Genomic DNA, 22,510 nt, shown 5'->3' on the forward strand with positions numbered 1-22,510 from the left:
CATCTGGCTGGCTCAGTAGGTAGAACATGCAATTCTTGATCTAGGGGTTGTGAGTTTAAGCCCCACGTTAGTGATAGAGACTCTTAAAAAATAATAAGGAAAATGTTACGAGTATATGAGCTCGAAGGATGTGTATCTGAATATTTGCTATATGGTAATACTGTACAAGAGGCTTTATGACAGGCAGAATGTTGATAAATCTCAAAACTGGCTGCCGTGCATGTTCATTATACTCCCCTTATGTTTGAACCTTTCTCAATAAAAAGTAATCAGGAGAATAATAACAGTGCTTTATGTGTAGTAACTTATTTAATTATCATAAATCTGTGACGTAGGTAACTTTACCCCCATTTTACAGATGAGGACACTAAAATATAGAGGTTAAACTTGACTAAAGTCATAGCCTAGTAAATGGCAAAGTCAAGATTGGACCAGGCACTCTAGCTCCTTGACCTGTGTTCTTACCTAGCATGATGACTTACTGCCTGTCCATGAGAAGAATATAGTGATTGGTCCATGATTTAATTGTCTGGCCACCTTCCCAAGTTAGATGTTTTATGAAAATGGTAGGGGGGAAAGGTTTCAAATTTGTGGGGAGAGAATTCTGATTCCTGGGGTGTTTCATGAATTCCGTGGGAGTATGAGTTTTAATGATAAACTCAAGACATTGCCAAGAATTTTACCGTGTTAAGTTTGGTAAAGTTGATGTCTTAACCATTTCTCTCCATGCTTCCTGGTATTTGTGTTCCCTAGGTACATCCAATGAGGTAGCCCAATTTCTCTCCAAGGAAAATCAAGTCATTGTCCGCATGCGGGGTCTCCCTTTCACAGCCACAGCGGATGAAGTGGTGGCCTTCTTTGGACAGCATTGCCCCATCACGGGGGGGAAGGAAGGCATCCTCTTTGTTACCTATCCAGATGGTAGGCCAACAGGGGATGCTTTTGTCCTCTTTGCCTGTGAAGAATATGCACAGAATGCATTGAGGAAGCATAAGGACTTGTTGGGTAAAAGATACATTGAACTCTTCAGGAGCACAGCAGCTGAAGTCCAGCAGGTTGGTTTTTAAGAGCATTCTAGTGGCTTTGTGTGATTTTCTATTTATTTCCAAGAACAATCCTACATTATTGTGTTAAAACTTGAAAAATACAGAAAATACAGGTCCATTTAAAAAAATTTCATTCCGTAATTAAAAGATAGCCACTGTTATTTTCTATGCACAAAGAAAATGCATTTGTTTTATGTAATTAGAATATTGCTATAGATACACTATATTCTTTTTAAAAACTACGTATTTTGCGAGTTTACTTATGTCTAAAAAATTTCATTTTTAATGTTATATACATAATTTATTTAGAAATTCTATTGTACATTTAGGTTGGCTTTTTTTCATCTATAAGAAATTTCTAGATAAACATGCTTATGAAACTCTCAATTTCTGATTGATTCTTTAGAACTGGATGGGGTGAGCTTTTAAGGTTTTTAATATCTTACCAAATTTATTTCCGAAAAGGCTTGATCAGTTCCATACTGCTAGTGATGGTATAAAGTGTCCTTTTGTCCTGTTATTCTTTCAGAATTCAGAAATGTTTTTGAGGCACAGATGGGACAATTCAGTTGTGCAAAATGATCCAGACATGAAGCCATCTGTAGGGTTTCAAGCCTTTTGGCTATTCTTCTTGACTCCCCAGCTGAAAGGTCTTTAAGGGTCTTTGTTTTTCTTTTGTATCTGAGATCATGCAGACTGCTTCACATGTGGCTCTTCCAACTTAATCTACTTGGGTCCCCTAGTAGAACAGAGCAACTTTAGTGATAGGTTTCATCTTTTTTACAAGCAATTAGGACACTGACTCTACTATCATTCCTATGAGTTCATAAAATGATTTTGCCTTGCTTCTTTCTGCAAAGCTCATTGTGTATTGTGATTTGAAACAATTGCCCAAAGTTGAAAAGAACCTCTCATCTGTTAGGATACTGACATGATTTTTATACCTGGAATAAACATAGGTGACATTTTAAGCTAGTTCTGCATCCTGATGTACTAGTGCTCTTGAACCCTAAACTGTGAACATACTTATAATTTAAACAATTTTGTGCCTTGTTGAAAAGGAGTATCAAATTCTGAATTTCTAAAATATGCTAAACATGCTTGAGGCTTCAAACATATTAAACATATCAGTGCCAAACCAGAGGAGGGGAAAATAAGATTTTAGATCTTTAATTGGACAGACAGTTTTATGGAAATCTTGGCCTAGAATAGACTACTCCAGGGCCTCAGCTACTGTGTATTGATTTGGTTTAGGTATATAGAGTGTGCTGTCTCTATATGACTTCACCATAATGAGGTTTGGGTGATAGATGAGCTTCCTCTCCAGCCCCCATCCTACTGATTTATTTCAGAAATGCTTAAGTGATCCTATGCACTGTCATCTTTTCATTCCTAATAATTATTTCATTCAATAACTACTTGCTCACCTCCTATTTGGCAGGTATCGGAAGGTGCTTGACCATTTCCTGTGCTGAGTTTGTCTACAACCACACTTATTTTCTATTCATGTTCGTCCCATAATGTTTGTGCTGTGTCTGATTATTTGTATAATTTTTTAAAAATCTTGCTGGCTCTGAAGTTTCTTTGGCTGTGTTGTATTAGTTCTTTGATTTCTGTCACCTCTTAGCATCTCGACAGGGTGGGAGTGAGGAAATTAGGGTAATTTTGGGGGAGGGTTTTGATTCTATACTTTCAGTTTACGGGATGATTAAGGCTACAGTAATAAGATCAGAAAACCTAGGGATGTCACACATGCTGTTTGCACAAGGAACTTCCTAGTATTATAAACTAGCAGGCATGTTCTAAACTAAGGCAAAGATAGACCAGAACTTAATTTTTTTTTTTAAGATTTTATTTATTTGAGAGAGAGAAAGAAAGAGTGAATATGAACAGGACGTGGGGGGGGGGGTGCAGAGGGAGAGGGAGAAGCAGGTTTCCTGCTGAGCAGGGAGCCCCATGCAGGACTCGATCCCAGGACCCTGGGATCATGACCTGAGCCGAAGGCAGACACTTAACCGACTGAGCCACCCAGGTACCCCTTTTTAATCTTTTCAATTTTTAATTTTTTTTAGAGCTAGACCAGAACCTTATAATAGAGTTTTGCCTGGGAGTAATCCTTTCTCCTAAATATACCTAACCTCTTACTCATTTTCAAGCTAGCCGAATTCCATGACTTTAAGATAGTCAAGATGCTCTCTCTTGCTACTATCTCAAATTCACTTCAAAACTGATTATTTTGTGGTCATCAAATAATTGTTTTCATTTTTACATTACCAGCCATTCTGTCTTGGGCTTATACATTGTTAGAAATGTGGCATTACATTATAACATAATCCAGAGCCATTGCTGGACCTGTGGTTCCTTTACTATGTCATTCTCTTGCTTGGGTTTGGAGATAGAATGTGACAACAGTATTAAGGGGAACACCGTGCTTCGTGAAACGAAATCTAATAGATTGCTACCAAAGTTCACATTTAGCAGTATGTCTGGATTGTTATACAAGCAGCGTACTTTTCAGGATATTTGTCCTGAGATCGTGGGGTACTTGTCCAGTAGACCAGTCCTTAATTGAAGCACATCGTATTGGGTGTGGCATGTGCCTCAGCATGCATTTGACAGAAGTGGGGGTCTCGTGCTTTCCCCGCTGAACAGTATGAGTCCCTATCTTCATAGGTGCTTCTCAAACTTGAATATGCTTATGAATTACCGGGGGCTCTTGTTAAAGTGCAGGTTATGTTTCCTAGCGGGGTAGGACTGAGATGCTGAGCTGCTGCATTTCTGACACGCTCCCCGGCGTGTTCCACAGCACAATGCTGCTATGCTGGTTTGCAGACCCCATTGGAGGAGCAAGGCTCTAAATCACTTCTCTTTTGCTTCGAGTACAGGTGCTGAATCGATTCTCTTCGGCCCCTCTTATTCCACTTCCAACCCCTCCCATTATTCCAGTGCTACCTCAGCAATTCGTACCCCCTACAAATGTTAGAGACTGTATACGCCTTCGAGGTCTTCCCTATGCGGCCACAATTGAGGACATCCTGGACTTTCTGGGGGAGTTTTCCACAGATATTCGAACTCATGGGGTTCACATGGTATTGAATCACCAGGTAAGGAGTAATTTATTGGAAAACTGATTTGCTTATTCTTAGGATCAAAGGCTCTCTTCCAGTTTTAAAAAAAAAAATGTACAGGTGTTCATCAGCGGTATCGTGAATTTCAAGGAAATTTTCAGAATTTCAAGGAAAGCTTTAACTGTAGATGCAGGCGGTCTTTCAGATGAACTCCAGAGAGAATTTTATCATTAGCATGGTAATTTAAATTCAGCTCTGATTCCAACATCACTTATATGCACCAAATTATCAGTAGTCTCAGGAAGGATACACACACACTATCCGTCTAGTACAACATTTTACTGGGTTTTACTGTTGCAGCTACTGAGCTTTGCTGTTGTAGTATGAAAGTGATTGTAGACCGTATATAAACCAAAGAACATGTCTGTTTTCCAAAGTATTTTTTATCTATAGACTGTTTAGAACTCGCTTATTTTATATATATATATATATATATATATATGACATCAAATGACATTTAGTAGAGTGCAAACTTAGTAAGGATTTGTATGTGTGCCACCTGGAATACTGTGTGATCATAACAGGTGCTCGAATGTGTTCGTGAACATTGAGAAGCCTCCATCAGAGGATAACCAAATCCTAATGGTATAGAAGTATATATTCTAAGCATATTAAAAGTAGTTCCTGTCTTGGTGTCCCTTGATTTTTGGTTAAACAAAATTAATCCATTAGTTGCTGAATTATTTACCAGCATTGTGTGCTATGACAAGCGGGACAGAATTTTTAAAAACCTGTGAACCAAGTGATTTTAATTAAAATTTGGAACTCTTAAAAGCAAGGTTGCATTAATTTTTTAAAATGTTTTCTGAGCATTATGGGTTGAATATAGGTTTGTATTGGAAATACCAACATTTTTCTAAATTGCTAGTCAGAGTATGAGGAATCAGAAAACCTCCTGAGCCCCTGGCTTGGTTTTCCACACCAGCACATGCTCATTCTAACTCTTATGTCAATATTAAGCTATGCAACTTTTAATCTATATATCCTCTCAGCATGCTTCACTGGTGGGAGTCCTTTTGAATAAAGCTTCCCTACAATTCAACATCGCCAGGAAATTGTTTGGTTTCTCTTTGAACACCATTTCTAATAACCTAGGGGCTATTGTTCTTTGATTAACCACAATGAACATATTTGCCTCTTATTGACCCACGTGACCTATTGTGATTGTATTTGGGAGAAATGCTTCTTTAATGATGGACGAGCTTTTAGCTGCCTCGAAGATGTTAGGTTTCCATCTTGGACTGGGTTTCCCTGGTATCCCTAATTTCCCTGGTATGGTAACTCTTATGGTAACTTGCATGGTTATAATTTGCACTAAATAGTCCCTTAGAGACTTTTAAATAAATCCATAAAAAAGGAAAGGAGTCTTAAAAGCTGATTGTGTTTTTTCTCCCCCATAAATTGTCCATGTTAAAGAAAACTGACATGTTCTGGTTCTGTGAAACAAGTCTACCAGCTTGGTTTTAAACAAGATTTTTAGCAAGCTATTAGTAATTGAGGAAATGTCTATAAACACCTGTCTGACCAAGGTTTCAGGTGGAGGTGCCAGGGAAGAGGTAAGACAAGGACTCCCAAGCAAGGCTGATGATACAGCTTTCACCCACCTTCACTGCTTTGCAGCTCCCATTTCCTTATCCCCCTTCTTTGTTCCCAAGCCCACATCCCAGCCTAGGCTTCAGGGAGAAGGGAAAGGGATGTTGCAGGCCAGTGACGGACAACACAGAGCCAGCACAGAACCCTGGTTTATTCAGCTTCATGTAGGAGTATACATAAAGCCCTTATACTGGTTGTGTTCCTAGTTCTTCTCAGTCAGATAAGATTTAATCGGATTTCTCAGAAAGGCAAAACCCAATATACCATCCTATACCTTGAAACCCCAGTTATAAGGAGACCCTTTCAAAATCCTGTAAATCTGATACTAATTAGCAGAAATGAGAAGGGATCATTTTCAGCTATGAGCTCTCAAAACTTTCTCGGAGGTTTTGTGGGCCATTCTGGTGATTAGGTGATAAAAATGCCAGTTAGATTTCAGTAGACAACACTTGTCACCCAGATTTTGTGGCTAAAATGTACTATGGGTGATTGTCACTTTTGCATGTTTTGTAAGCAACCATTTCCTTGTTGAAGGAGACAGTCTCCTTTTGTTTTTATTCTCCCCCCACACGCTCAGGGCCGCCCGTCAGGAGATGCCTTTATCCAGATGAAGTCTGCGGACAGAGCATTTATGGCTGCACAGAAGTGTCATAAAAAAACCATGAAGGACAGATATGTTGAAGTCTTTCAGTGTTCAGCTGAGGAGATGAACTTTGTGTTAATGGGGGGCACTTTAAATCGAAATGGCTTATCCCCACCGCCATGTAAGTTACCATGTAAGTTTTTCTTGGGTCTTGGCGCTCTTCTAAGCTACATGCTGGTAGGTGCTTAAGCTGCTTTCATAACTTTCTGTGCCCCTGGTTCTTTCTAAGGCAGGTGAGGGGGTTACATAAGGCTTTCCCGTCTGAAATCAGGAGTATCTGGTAATCATGTAAGACCTTGGTTGTGGACACCCATAATTAGAGATGGTACGAGTACCTCTTTTCAAATTATATTCTTGCTTTTCCAGTGATAAGCACTTGATTTCTGAAGCTTAGTGTGCTCAAGATAAGCACTGACTCTGGGAGGCAACCTGGCTATGTAGATATTTTAATACGCATTTACAGGTAAAATAAGTATGGTTGGATCCTTTTTCCTTTTTTTTTTTGGTAACACATTAAACCTTTTTTTTTTTAAGGGTAATTTAATGCCCATTTTGCATTTTTAATTTTTTTGAGCATTAAGTTTCTTTGGAAAGGACAATCTGGGGAGCACTTCTCTTGCTCTCCAGGATATCTGGAATGAGCAAGTTAGTAAAAAACACAAATGCGTAAATAAATTAGCCAAAGTTTCCATTGGATCGCAGGATCAGTGCTTAATTTCAAGCCATGCTCTTGCTCATTGGCACCTGGGTGCAAGCCATCTGGAATCCTGTGTGAGAGGAATAAGCCCTTTAGTCTGAAGACCATGTTGTTGTTCGTGACTAAGGAACATTTGGGGATCTGATGTTAAAACTTGAATCTTTTTGACACAGTTTTCACTTCTGAATAAGACATACCTTGTTAGGAGCCATGCAGGGTATGTTTAAAGAATGTAGCACTTGGAATATAGTCCAAAAATAATGGAGAAAGCTAACTGGATTATATACTTGATCCTAATAAAATGGAGTGTGTTAGGATATCACTTTCTGTGAAGAGGGATTTATACCAATAAAACTATTTGATAAAGTATTTTTCATAGAACATTCAGTGGGGCTTAATCCTTTTTTTTCCCCTTGGACTTCCTAAATGCTAATAATTCCATTCATCTGCTGCTTGCTGTTGGTGAATATCTTAAGAGTTGATGACTAATGAGTGTCAAGTTCTGGAAACTTATGATTGGGTTTAACTGGTGTCTTAAAGTAATCTTAGTCCTATGTATTCTGTCCATAAACCACTGGTAATGTCAGTAACTTTTGCGATTTCCTTGTGATAATCTTATCAAGCATTGTGAGATAAGGGAATTTCTTCATGCTATGTAACCCAAATTATTCTGCTATGGTATCCTTTTACTTCTCTCTCTTCCTGGTGGAAAACTGGTCATTACAGACTTTCTTCATAAGACTTTCATTTTTTTCCTCTTTCCTCTCAGAAGCCCTAAGGTAATAGAAAAAATTTAAAATGCCTTTTTCCACATAAAAATAGATTTCCATGTATTTTAATACTCCCCAAAAATTTTAACCAAAATTGACTAATTGCTATTTTAGTGGAAGAGTTCACTCATTAAAAAAAAAGAAGTCAATTCCAATTGATACATGCTAATATTAAGCCTATTCAACTGGACTTTTTTTTTCCTACCAACTCACTTGAGGTGATTTCCTATTTTCTACAGCAACCAAAAAACTTAGAGAAATTGCATGTTTTTTATCTACTCTCAACAACTAAAGAAGTTAAAATAGTGATTGCTTAATCCCCCATGAAGAGTTTCTTTTTAAATCTGGGAAAGAAATGCTGCTACAGTCTCAGTGTTTTAAAGTTTTAAACTTTGTTTATTGATATTTTAACTTTTTCAAAAAGTTGAACATTTGAAGGTAAACTCCACTTTTCTAATCTATGAATATACACATCTGATTCTCTTTTAGGAGTATAAGAATAGCTGTCCTTTCATTTAAGGAATATCCAAACCTGAGCAGCCTAATCTGTTATCAAATATTTCACCCTTTCTTTATATTGTCCTATAACAAATTACTTAATAGTTTTGAAAGCAAGATATGGGCATAGGCATTATAGTTTTCTATATGACTTAGGTGCCTCAGTTTGTTCTGTTTGCCCTTTTGTGGAGTCTTTAAGGTCAGGAATCAGTTTTAAAACTTATCTACATTAAGTATCGAACATGCAGCACAAGTTTTGGTGAATTATGAAGCAGAGACCTAAAAGTTGAATATGAAATCAATATGACGATCTCTGATTTATGTAGCCCTGTGCAGCAGACTCTTACTCATCTCCATACACATATAGAAACTCCTAAGAAACACAAAAGACAATAGAGATTTTCCTGTGAAAAGGTATCCCTTGGGCCTCTGCTATTTGCAAAATATATTAGATGGTTCTAGGTGTAAAAATTAAAGTCAAGAATTCCAAATTCAGGCAACCATGCAGTTAGCTCTTTTGTTGAATGCAGATGGCCTGGATAGTTGTGTTCATCCCACATGTTAAAGCTACTGAGCAGTAACTAGTGTGAGTTGAAAGAGTTATGGGGCCTGGATTGAATAACTAGAAGATAATAGAATTTCATCCTTTCTGTTTTCTCTTTAACCTGAGTCAGCATTTTGTCAGCTGACTCTCAGGAAGACTTGAGCATGTTTTTCTTGAGTTATTTTGCAGGCTGGGTAGTGGGGGTTTTTTGTTGTTGGTGGTTATTGTTTGTTTTTTTTTAAAACAGGTCCAAACATGTAGGTAAGCTTCAAAACCCATCTTCTGGGGTTCATTTGGGTAGAAATAATGCAGAGTTAATCTACTCTTAGGTCCGTTCACTCTGGCACCATCTATGCTTTGGCATAATGCATGGAACTCGTGAAATCATTTTTATCATAGCCATTTTCATCTTCCACTGTACTACAGAGTAGATAACAAGATGAAAGAGAAGCATAGCTCTCAAAAAAGCAATAACAACCCAGCTTTTAGTGTGAAGTTATACTAAATGTCAGTCCTGTGTTTCTTTCCTCAAAGGGTTAGTGTGTGGTGACTGGCGCTCAGGAGTAGAAAACAAAAAATCACATGTAATGAAACGGTTTTTCCCAATTTCTAGGTCTTCAGGGTTTGAGATTATTTTTAGCTGTTATCTATGTAATCAAAAGGAGGTTGCTTGGACATTTTAATCAGATTTTGTATGGAAGATGAGGATTCAATGATTGATGAGTTGAAGATTCACCAAAAAATTACCCACCATTAAAAAAAAATTTTTTTCAAACTTTTAGAAGATTACACATTTGAGGAATTTCACATTGTTACAAAAATTTCAGAAAATATTAAATATATACAATGAAAAAAGTTGCTTGGGGTGATAAAGAACTGGTCCCTGTAAAATGTATGTATGTGTGAAACAAAATGTATGTACGCGTGGAACAGTGGAACAGTCAGCAATGACTTTTTAAAGCAAGGACAAGTGTCCGTTGTGACAAATGTGTCTCAAAGTCTCTCTCTTTGCTTATTTAGGCCTGTCTCCTCCCTCCTACACATTTCCAGCTCCTGCAGCAGTTATTCCTACTGAGGCTGCCATTTATCAGCCCTCTGTGCTTTTGAATCCACGGGCACTGCAGCCCTCCACAGCCTACTACCCAGCGGGCACTCAGCTCTTCATGAACTACACTGCGTACTATCCCAGGTAAGGTTCTGATGGAAGTGGAAATGAGGGACAGAAACAAAGGACTCCTTTGATAGGCAGTGCCTGAGTTCACAAAAGAATATTGTCTGCCACTGAAGATTAGGATGGCAGGCACCAGCCTCTGTCCTGTCTCTGACCAAGAAGGCTGTTTCAAGACCAAAATAAGTTTATTTTTTAACCATATATTGACAGCAGGATCTTTTAGGTTACCTATGTATACAACGTTCCTTTTTTCTTTCTCCTGTCTTCGGGCCATAAGAAAGTAGCACTGTAAGCGTTGCCACAGCGTGGCAATATCATGTGCAAAATGAGATTTTTCAGTGCTTTCTTAGAATCAACATATTTTTAATCTGATTCGTTCTTTTTAGTTTCTGGAAGGCAACAGGTATAATGGAGAGAAAGCTATTGGTCTGAAAGTTGGGAGACCTGAGATTTAGTCTCAGCTCTTAGTCTAACTGGGGCAAGTCACTTAACCTTTCTGGTTCTTATAAAATGATGAGATTGGCCAAGTTTTTGGAAGTCCCTTCTAGGTCTGATAGCCTGTGATTCTAACTTGGATGTATAATGACCTCCTTCTCAAATTTTCTTTTCAAAAAGATCTGTTTAGCCAGTCACCGGTTCATTATTAAAATAAAATTTTATTTTATTAAAATTAAATTACAACTTTATTAAGATACATTTTTATTAAAATACAGTTTTACTTTGGCACAAGCAATATTGCTCCAAATTTTAAAAATTACACCAGGCCTTATTTTTCCTTCCCCAGATATTTTGACTACATGTTTTGAGTATATCCACCAATATGTAAGTGAGGTTTTTTGATAAGTGAACTGGAAGTAACCTATCCGATCCCCATAGTTGCTATATCACATTGTAGTTTTTTTCCCCTCTCCATCTAGTTTTCTAGAAGGAGGCAGAAACTGTAGAATCTCGGTAGCAGTGAAGCTTGTGGCCTCTGTTACTTACATTTGTGACTTTGTTAGGTATTTTTAAAACATTCATAAATGCTTTTGCACATACATATTTTTTATTCTGCTTGGGAAGAATAGGGAAAGCCATAATAATTGTCAGTTGGCCATATTTTGAAGGTTTGAACAGGCTCAGAAGCATGAATGATTGTTCGTGGTTGAGCACTGTGTCAGGCGTCTGGCCCAGTCCCAATCTGTCACCTACTCTGGACCCTGTGACAATCACTTGCTAGTTGTGGGCTCTGGTTATAAGAAAGATCTTTGTCTACCTTTCTTACACCATCAGGATGTCAGGAGTGAAATGCATTGTTCCTCTGGGTGCCTGGTGCTGTTTTTCCACTCTAGAATACATTTGCAGAGTATCCAATTCCACCACTGATTTGTAATCTGGGCCCTATGAAAAGAAGGAATCCCTTAGAAATAGCTGGCTGACATGGTAAAATGGGAATTCGAGTCTTGAATGGAAGCCCCAAAGTCAAGAGGAACTGACATTTATAGCTTATAGTTCCTGTCATTTTGGTCCCATGACTATAGGTTAATTTTTTTCTAGTAGTTTTAAAGTTTGTAAGGTCCTCATTGTTACGTATAAGAGTATAGAAGTATAGCGAGTAAAAGTAGACTCCCATTTTATACACCTCTAAGTCTAGAAGCAGTCTCTATTACTGGTTTAGTAATAAAGACGTGTGTACTTTTATTTATTTATTTTTTTTAAGATTTTGTTTATTTATTTGACAGAGAGAGACAGCGAGAGCAGGAACACAAGCAGGGGGAGTGGGAGAGGGAGAAGCAGGCTTCCTGCCGAGCAGGGAACCCGATGTGGGACTCGATCCCAGGACCCTGGGATCATGACCTGAGCTGAAGGCAGACGCTTAACGACTGAGCCACCCAGGCACCCAAGACGTGTGTACTTTTAAATAATGTGGCGTACTTAACATGTACTGCTCACTTGTCCCTTTTGTTTTTTTTAACTTGCCACTAGGTCATCGACATCTTCCCTAAGGAATATATATATATTTACCGCATTCTTGTAACTTCCACATGATGTCACAAGGGTGAAAATACATCAGAATTTAACAATTCCTTTATTTTTAGACCTCTAATTTAAAAGAATTTTTCTCTATTAAACAAAGCTCATACTGATCTTTAAATACTTATATTTCTGTAGGACAATTTCACAGAAATGGAGTTTTAAAAAAATACTCATTTTGAGACAGTGTAAGAGGGGAGAGGGACAGAGGGATAGGGAGAAGCAGAGTCCCTGCTGAGTACGGAGCCCAACTTGGCACTCAATGTCACGACCTGAGCCGAAATCAAGAGTCGGGTGCTTAACCGACTGAGCCACCCAGGCGCCCCAGAAATGAAATTTTTAATTGAAGGTCATGGGTATTAAGTTAAAATTAATACTTTCAAATAACCCCTAACATATTACATTATTTTAATTGACATTTCCCTAATTGTGAAATTACCCACCCAAAGTGTTTAAACATGTCCTGTTATTTATACTGCAAAATCTAGAATAATTTAAGAAAAAAAATTCCAAACTATAAAATAGTTTACAGTTTTGGCAGGATATTACTAATTTCTAACTTGACATGACTAGAAGGCATTTGAGGTTATTGAAAATTGCTGTGTAAGTTTTCAAGTATATTTTGACCATATTCCCTCATAAATGGGGAAGGCTTAAGAGAGTGTCTGTGAGGCTAAAAAAACGATATTAATCAGACACTCTGGAGTTTTTCTCTCTCTTTAAAGTTTTTTAAATTTCCTCCTTTTTTAATGAAATATGTCAGTTTGACTTAATTCAATGTGTTCATTACTTTAAGAGGTTAAGATCCTAATGTATTTTGCAGATTTTTTTTAAAGATTTTATTTGAGAGAGTGAGAGCATGTGCACACAAGTTGGGAGGAGGGGCAGATGGAAAGGGAGACTCAGACTCCCTGCTGAGTGCAGAGCCCTACCATGCAGGGCTCCATCCCAGGACCCCGAGATCATAAGCTGATCATGAGCTGAAGGCTGCCTCTTAACTGACTGAGCCACCCAGGCACCGCTATTTTGCAGTTTTCCTTTTTTTTTTAAGCATGTCCCTCGAAAAGAAGTGGGTGGCTTTAACTTTTTTTTTTTTTTTAAGTAATCTCCATTCCCAACATGGGGCTCAACCCACGACCCTGAGATCAAGGATCACATGCTCTACTGACTGAGCCAGCCAGGCGCCCCAGTTTTAACTGTTTTTAACTTTCAGTTTAACTGAGCAAACTATTATTTAGTACCTCTGTGAGATCTATTGGGAATGCGAGGGTTAATAAAACATAGACTCTAGTATAGAGTGGCTGACAGAATGCGTATGTGACCCTGTGCTAAGTCAGTGACATCAGAGGTCTTCTTCAGATAGAGGGCATTTGTCCTTATTTTATCTCTAATTTGGTCTTATTTAAAAATTTGAAGATAAACTGTCCAGTGGCTACTGCTCTGAGATACGGCATCTTTCATCATAAGGATTTGGGTTACTTGAGGAACATTTAAGGAGAAAACATGAGCCATTTATTATTAAAGAAGTTTTTAGCAGTCTAAATGTGTGGCTGTGACAATAACATTTTGAAGAGTAAGTGAAATAAAAGCATATGTGGTTTTATTTTCTGCTTAAGGACTTTCCCCTCCCTTTTGGAAGACAGTTTCACTTACCCAGTATCCTGGAGCTTAGCCAAGGATGCAAAGGAATTAGAAGGGTGGATACATTTATGCCCATCCTGCTTATCACTCAAAACTCCATTTACATCACACCTTTTCTCTCCAAAAGAAGAGTCCTACCTTTTATTCTCACCTTTCATATTTTTCTTAGAAAAGTATATTCTCCTTTTCACTAAAGCTGTAGCACAGATGAGAAACATGCTGTTTTTCCAATTCTATGCCATCTAATTTAAGGAAAACCAGATTAACATAAATGTCTTTATATGCATCACCTTACCTTTTGTAGGACACTAAATAAGTAACTTACCACTTTGAACCAAGAAAGAGGGCAAGGGATATTTTATTCATGAGTGTACTTCATTTGTGTGCCCATGTGAAAGATTTTTTCTTTCTTGGGATAGCCATTTGTTATCCAATCACCTTATTTCTACCTAAGCAATGAATATGTATATTTAGTAGTATTAAGGCATTCTGCACTATTTGGTTTGTTGTATAGCATTACTGTATTCTATTCTGAAATTCTTTGCATTTGAACCAAAAAAATACCAACCCTCTGAGAGATGTCTATGTTTTGTATTTTCAATGCCTAGCTTTCGAGAGAAGTATACTTTCATTCACATGCAATTGTAACAAATAGTGGGAGAGATTTCCAATACACTTTACCAAGTTTCTCCCAATAGTAACATTTGGCAGCCAGTTTACTTTCTTTTTCTTTCTTTTAAGATTTTATTTATTTATTTGACAGAGAGACACAGCGAGAGAGGGAACACAAGCAGGGGGAGTGGGAGAGGGAGAAGCAGATTTCCCGTGGAGCAGGGAGCCTGATGCAGGGCTCGATCCCAGGACCCTGGGATCCTGACCTGAGCTGAAGGCAGACACTTAACGACTGAGCCACTCAGGCGCCCCAGCCAGTTTACTTTCTAATTTATATTTGGTAAAAGTTTTCCGATAGGACTAGGAAAAAAGGTAAAATATATCTTTAGTATGGGGTTATAGTTTTCTTGGTTATGAATGTAATTTTTTTTTTATAACTTAAGTATTTAGTGCTACAATTGCAAACTGGAGTTCAGCATACAATGAAGTGATACCAGAATATTGTAGTAATACAATATCAAACAATATTGTAATAATGGAGAAGCATCAGATAATTTTTGTTGGTGGGAATGATTACAACTAAGGTTTTTCAGTTTGAGTGACAGTTCTAAATCATATAAGCAAGAACTGCTGTGGGCAGTTGACTCTACTGTCGGTGAGAATTTAGTATAGCTTTCATGGAAGAAGTAGTCATCGGCTAGGCTGAAGACTATTCATGTAATGAACAGTTCAGGGATTTAAAATGCAAATATGCTTAACATTCTTTTTAGCATGGCAGAAAATTACAGTGCAGTGAACATTAAGGAAAAATAACCATTCAAAACACCTGATACAATTTGTTCTGATTTATGAATTTGTTTTTCTAAGAATTTTTTCTTAAATTTGAATCATGTTACTTTTGAGCATGTTAAGAAAACTCTATTATAGAAATTTTCAAACTCAAGAGATTATATTTTCCCTACTTGTGACAATATCAATGTTTTGCCAATCTTGTTTCATCTATTTCAGTTTACCCCCCTATACTCCTCTCCTGGAATTATTTTTTATATATTTTATTTTTTCTTTAAGTAGGCTGCACACTCTACCCACTGGGCCAGCTAGGTGCACGCGAACCCCCTCCTCCCGAACATTTTGAAGTAGAAAACCTAGAGGTCATTTCTTCTTTACTTTTCCTTTTTTTTTTTTTAAGATTTTATTTATTTGACAGCACAAGCAGGGGGAGAATCAGGCTCCCCGCAGAGCAGGGAGCCCCATGTGGGACTCCATCCCAGGATTCTGGGATCATGACCTGAGTCAAAGGTGGAGGCTTAAACGAACCCCCCCCAAGCGCTCCCTAGAGGTCATTTCTTTCACCTACTATTTGTGTGCCAAGTGTATCTTTAAGCACCTTATTCTCAAAGCACTAATGACTTTAAAGCAGGCAATTTAGTTAAAACACATGTGTCAATGTTGATAAAATAATTCTTTTTTACCTTTATTGCCTTAAACATTTCATTGGTATATCTTTAAGAGATTACACTGAAGGAGGCCTAAGGAAAGAATTGACATTCGTCTATGAATTTTATTTAACATTTTAGATTAATGACTTTTGATTTTGATTTTCCTTAGGTCTTTTATTTATTTATTTTAAACATTTTTATTTTTATTTATTTATTTTTTTTTTAAGATTTTATTTATTTATTTGAGAGAGAGAGAGCATGAGGGGGGAGGGTCAGAGGAAGAAGCAGACCTCCCGCCGAGCAGGGAGCCTGATGCGGGACTCGATCCCGGGACTCCAGGATCATGACCCGAGCCGAAGGCAGTCGCTTAACCAACCGAGCCACCCAGGCGCCCTAAACATTTTTATTTTTAAGTAATCTCTACACCCACCATGGTGCTCAAACTGAAAACCCTGAGATCGAGAGTCACGTGCTCCAACTGAGCCAGCCAGGCTCCCCAAGTTAATGAGGTCTTTTAAACTATCTTTTTGTTTTTCCCAGCAAAAGCAAAATGCCTTTAATATGAAGCATTTTCCATTTAAATTCAAAATAACTAATAAACTGGAACTCAGGATCATGAGTTCAAGCCCCATGTTGTGCCCCGTGAGCTTAGAAAAAAATTTTTTTTAGAAAAAAAATGTCCAGGGGCGCCTGGGTGGCTCAGTCATTAAGCATCTGCCTTCTGCTCGGGTCATGATCCCAGGGTCCTGGGATCGAGCCCTACATTGGGCTCCCTGCTCAGCGGGAATCCTGTTTCTCCCTCTCTCACTCCCCCTGCTTGTGTTCCCTCTCTCACTGTGTCTCTTTCTGTCAAATAAATAAAATCTTTAAAAAAAAAAAAAGAAAAAGAAAAAGAAATGTCCTACATGCTCTAGCCTTTACACTTACTGGGATTCCAAGTGTTTCTCCACTTTCCAAATACATGGTCTTTATAACACAGTGGTGTTATGAATGTTAATACAAAGGCTCTGCAATAATTTTGCAAGGTGGTGTGTTTCCTGTGTTAATGTGTTGTGACTCATCAGAGGGGAGAATGTAGTTCTCTAATCTTTTCACTTAATCTATTTCTCTAACAGCTTAGATAATACTTTGATCCTCTCTTTTCCGAAGAAATATGGCAAGTCTTCAGATTATGAATATTGTCACACTACGACTACCTCTATTTTGAATGTCATAATATTAATTAGTATTACCAATGTTTAGTAGTTTGTAATTAATACATGAAGGAAGTGTATTATAAGGCTTGCTTTCAATAGTGTGTATTATGAGTGTTCTGATGTGGTAGGCACCTTGGCCCCCAGTATTTTCATATATCTTTCCCTATTCTGCAAAGAAAAAAAAATTTTTTTTTTTTTTTGAGAAGAGAGAGAGAGAGGAGTGGGGGCAGAGGGAGAATCGCAAGCAGGCTCTCCACCCAGCATGGAGCTGAGGTCCTCTTGACCCTGAGATCATGACCTCAGCTGAAACCAAGAGTCAGACTCAACTGACTAAGCCACCAGGTGCCCCTTTAAGATTTTATTTTAATTTTTTTTAGTTATTTATTTGACAGAGACAAAGCGAGAGAAGGAACCAAGCAGGGGGAGTGGGAGAGGGAGAAGCAGGCTTCCCAGCGAGCAGGGAGCCCGATGTGGGGCTCTATCCTAGGATCTTGGGGCCATGACCTAAGCCGAAGGCACATGCTTAACAACTGAGCCACCCAGGTTCCCCTTTAAGATTTTATTTTTAAGCAATCTCTACACCTGACATGGGGCTGGAACCCACAACCTGGAGACCAAGAGTTGCACGTTCCACTGACTGGAGCAACTAGGCACCCCTCCATTTTACATTTCTAACCAGGAATGTATGAGAGTTCAATTTGTCCACAGCCTTTTAAACTCTTATTTTCTTTTAACCATTTTCTTGGGTATGGTTTTGATTCCTCATTGTGGTTTTGATTTACATTTTCTTAATGACTATTGATTTTGAGCATCTTAATATGTGCTTTTTAGCCATTTGTACATTTTCTTTGGAGAAATGTTAATCCTTTGTATGTTTTAAAACTGGATTAGTTTTCTTTTTTCTTTTTCTTTTTTTGAAGATTTTCTTTCTTTCTTTGACAGAGATAGAGAGCCAGAGAGCATAAGCTAGGGGAATGGTAGAGGGAGAAGCAGGCTCCCTTTAGCAGGGAGCCTGATGTGGGGCTCAATCCCAATACCCGGGATCATGACCTGAGCTGAAGGCAGATGCTTCACCAACTGAGCTACCCAGGCGCCGGTTTTCTTTTCTTTCTTTCTTTTTTTTAAGATTTTATTTATGTATTGGAGAGAGAGAGCACGAGCGGGGAGAGGGGGTGCAGAGGCAGAGGGAGAAGCAGGCTTCCCACTGAGCAGGGAGCCCAACACGGGCTCCATTCTAGGACCCTGGGACCATGACCTGAGCCGAAGGCAGACGCTTAATGACTGAGCCACCCAGGTGCCCCTAGTTTTCTTATTTTTCAGTTGTAAAATTTCTTTATATATTCTAGATGAGAGACCTTATGAGATGATTTATAGATACCTTTTCCCAGTCTGTGGGTTATCTTCATTTTCTTGATGGTGTTTTTTTTTTTTTTTTTTTTTTAAGATTTATTTATTTGACAGAGAGAGACGCAGCAAGAGAGAGAACACAAGCAGGGGGAACAGGAGAGGGAAAGCAGGCTTTCCATGGAGCAGGGAGCCCGATGCAGGGCTCGATCCCAGGACCCTGGGATCATGACCTGAGCTGAAGGCAGATGCCTAACGACTGAGCCACCCAGGCGCCCCTTAATGGTGTTCTTTAAAGCACAAAGTTTGAAATTGTGATGAAGTCCAGTTTATCAGTGTCTCATTTTCTCATTTATAGTTCTGTTGTAATATATAACCCAAGGTTGTGGAGATTAACTACATATTCTTGTAAGAGTTTTGTAATTTTAGCTCTTATATTTAGGTATCTTCAACTTGGATTAATTTTTTTATATAGTGTGAGATAGAGGTCTCAATTCATTCTTTTGCATGTGGATATTACATTATTCCAGCACTATTTTTGGAAAGACAACAGGCATACCTTGTTTTATTGTGCTTTGCTTTACTGCACTTTGTAGATACTGGGTTTTTTTTTGCAAATTGAAGGTTTATGGCAATCCTGCACCATCTTTTTCACAGCATTTACTCCATTTCTCTGTTGAATTTTGGCAATTTTTGAAATATTTCATAGTATTTTGTTATGATCTGTGATCAGTAATTATAACTAGCTGAAACTTCAAGTGGTACTTTGCATTTTTTAGCAATAAAGTATTTTTAAGATATTTCCACTGTTTTTTAGGCCTAAAGCTGTTGCACACTTAAGACATTATAGTCTAGACAAAACGTATGTGCACTGGGAAACCAGAAACTTCATTTGACTCGCTGTATTGTGATACTCACTTTATTGTAGTGGTCTGGAAATCCACAACATCTCCCAGGGTTTGCTTTTATATTCTTTCCTCACTGAATTGTCTAGAACTCTTGTCAAAACTCAAATGAACCATAAATATAAGGGTTTATTTCTGGCTACTTAGTTGTATTCCGTTGATCATTACCTACCTTTATGGAAGCAACACACTGTCTTGATTACTATAGTTTTATAGTAAGTTTTGAATTTAGCGAATGTAACTCCTGCTTTGTTCATTTTCAAGAGTGTGTGGCTCTTCTGAGTCCTTTGCATTTCCTTGTACGTTTTAGGTTCAGTTATTTTTTTATTCTTGTTAAAAAAAGAAAACAGTTGGAATTTTGATAGCTATTGAATTGAATCTTTAGGTGCATTTAGACAGTATTGTCATTTTAACAATATAAAGTCTTCTGTTTATGAACATGGGCTGTCTTTCCTTGTATGTAGATTATCTTTTATTTTTAAGCAATGTCTTTTAGTTTTCAGTATACAAGTCTAGCTATTCCTATGTTAATTTTTTTCCTGTTTTTTTTTTTATACTATGGTGAATGGAATTACTTTCTTAATGTCATATTTGTGTTTTCACTGTAGGGTATAGAAATGAAATGGGTCTATTTTATGTATTGATCTTGTATATTAACTCTACTGAACTGGTTTTTTGATTTTAGCTTTTTTAAAATTATTTTCTACATAGGGGTTTACCTTGTCTACATCTTGTCATTTTTTATAAATTATTTTTGTTGATTCTTACTTCAATAATCTGAAAGACTTTGGTGTTTAGGTTGTTAGAAAATTCTTACTCTCGTGTCCTGTCAGGTAGATACACAGTTGTTTAATTTTCCTTAGTGTGCCTTGTGTATAGCAAGAATCCTAGTGCAAAACACAAGGATAGGATTCCAAGTTTAGGCTTCATGAGAAAGGATGCTTCCTTATAGATGCTGAACATAGTTGTCACTAAAACCTTACATTTCCAGTGGGATAACTTTTTTCTGTTTTGTCTTGTTTGTATTTTGAATGTATTCGACACCTAGATTTAATTTATAGGAGATCTTTAGCCAAAGGACTAGACTGTGTCAGGACAGAGCATGGAAGTAAGTTGTATACTGTGGAAACCATCTGAGTCTCATCGTCAGTGTGGAAAACCTAATAACAATTAAATACACAGAAAGGCTTGGTGGTACTTGTGAATTAGAGTTAGTATCTATCAGGCATTTGACATGAGCAAAATATGGTCTTTGAATGAGTGAATGGTGGCTGAAAAATCTGGGTGGTTCTTCTGGTTTGTTGAAGAGCTAACTGGTTGTGTGACCTTTGGGAAATTATTTAACTCTTAGTTTCTGTTTCTACCTCTGTAAAAATAGGAGGTGTGTCTGAGTGATGGCTAAGTTTCTGCTCAGGTGTAAAGTTCAGCATTCCCTGTCTCTGCTCTCCTAGTTGCTCATAGATTGACTGTTAGCTTCTAAACAGGCTCTCCTCATACAAAGTTGTAAACATCTCACAAATGACTCTAATATGCAAACAAGTTGAGGATCACTGCTTTATAGACTTAAAAGGTTAAGGGCAGCTTGATGTCAAGTAATATCTTCAGGCTCTAATATTTAAAAAATGATGAAATGGAATGATGGTTATGGAAATAACATAAATTACTTCATTTTATGATTTATGGAGTAATTTGGTATATCATATCATTGAATCTGAAGAACAGTTCTGTGAAACTAAGAAGGTGCTATTATCCCCGTTTTGCAAATGATGAAATTGAAGTTCAGAGAAATTAAGTGACTTGCTCAAAGTTACTGTGCTAATAAAAAAAAATGGAATCTGGAACTATATGCACATCTGGCACCATTCCTATTAGCCCATCAGTTAGGATTATGTTGGAGAAAGAATCTCAAAGATTTTTAGTCCCTTCCATTATGTGTTTACTTGTCTTTGAAATTGGATAATTACCTAGATTTATAAGATTTAATCATCTAAAGCTGTGGGTCTTTATTGCTCTTTAAGGTAATAAGGTCCTTAAAAAAATTTCCCCTATATATTTTCAGTTACAGGTATCTGGCCACTAATTGTGATGGAAAACAGATTGGGTGGGGGACAGGATGAAACTAATTTCATAATATGGTAATCACTTGAGTTGCCACATGAAGAATGATTATGTATTCACTTGGCTTGTTCTCCTTGGAGGTAATTGCTGCAGATACGCAAGAGGACACAAGCATCAATTTTCCCCTTGTGTTAATGGTGATTGATTTAATTTGTTATGTGTCCCTTCCAATTTACTCACTTCACTACCTTTTTTCCAGTCAGGTTGGAAGAACTAACTCATGAGTGCTATAGTACTTTGTGTTTTGTGCTGTACAATTGCTTGTACATATGGGTAGAACAGTCTATTCTTTGGAGCAATGACTTTGGATACTTTTGGTCTCTGTGGCTATGGTTCCTAGGAGTCCTTTGAATTCATGCCTTTTCATGCCTTACTATTCTGGTAACTAGCCAGTTAATCATCAATGAACTGGGCTTTGGAAGTGGTGCTTTGTGGTTGAGTGACTGTGAAGGTTTAATTCTCTCCTTCCTGTCCCTTTAAGAATCTCAGAACTGGATTTCTGGGGAAGCCTTGCACTTAACTCTATATTGACTGTTCTACTTTTCAACTTTTGACTTTTGTGGAAATGTGGGACAGATCAGCTATGGTGTTCTTACCTGTCTTGGGAGAGATAACTGAGAATTCTAAGAAAGATCATCTTGAGAATATGTTTCCTTAAATAACCAATGTTTTTAGAGTAAATATTGGACGTTGTCTATTCCTATTGGTTCACTGTGCTTTCTCTCCCTTTAGCCCCCCAGGTTCGCCCAATAGTCTTGGCTACTTCCCTACAGCTGCTAATCTTAGCGGTGTCCCTCCACAGCCTGGCACGGTGGTCAGAATGCAGGGCCTGGCCTACAATACTGGAGTTAAGGAAATTCTTAACTTCTTCCAAGGTTACCAGGTCAGTAGCTTGAAGAAGAAAAATACACAGTGCCCGTATTACTTAAGTTGATTTGCCTGAAGAATGCAGCCAGGAAAGAAGCAGATTCTCTGAACCTCATGTGTACGTGTGCTGATAGATTTGCTTACAGAGGCAAAAAGAACCAGAGGCAATGTCAGAGGGACTAGTCGTGTGAATGCTAACTTCAAACTCACCCCTTTGACAAGATGAGGGCTTTTCTGTGCTGTTCTACTTGTGTCAACATAATCTGTTGGTGCTCTTTTTGAAAA

At 37.9% G+C, this 22,510-nt stretch overlaps 1 protein-coding gene across 4 annotated transcripts in view; it reads left to right on the plus strand.

Moving 5' to 3' along the window:
• Positions 1–22,510, plus strand: part of ESRP1 (epithelial splicing regulatory protein 1) — a 51,857-nt gene that overhangs the window by 21,149 nt on the left and 8,198 nt on the right. For 2 of the 4 annotated variants that reach the window (XM_032421869.1, XM_032421870.1), the window contains exons 10-14: positions 754–1,055; positions 3,932–4,150; positions 6,345–6,531; positions 9,940–10,108; positions 22,091–22,241. In XM_032421869.1, coding sequence (XP_032277760.1) covers positions 754–1,055; positions 3,932–4,150; positions 6,345–6,531; positions 9,940–10,108; positions 22,091–22,241 — 1,028 coding nt within the window. Of the gene's footprint in view, positions 1–753; positions 1,056–3,931; positions 4,151–6,344; positions 6,544–9,939; positions 10,109–22,090; positions 22,242–22,510 lie in introns of all 4 variants that reach the window. The other 2 variants (XM_032421866.1, XM_032421867.1) reach the window with 1 other exon arrangement.

Source organism: Phoca vitulina, unplaced genomic scaffold, assembly GCF_004348235.1.
Source record: "Phoca vitulina isolate PV1807 unplaced genomic scaffold, GSC_HSeal_1.0 scaffold25, whole genome shotgun sequence".
Lineage (NCBI taxonomy): Eukaryota > Metazoa > Chordata > Mammalia > Carnivora > Phocidae > Phoca > Phoca vitulina.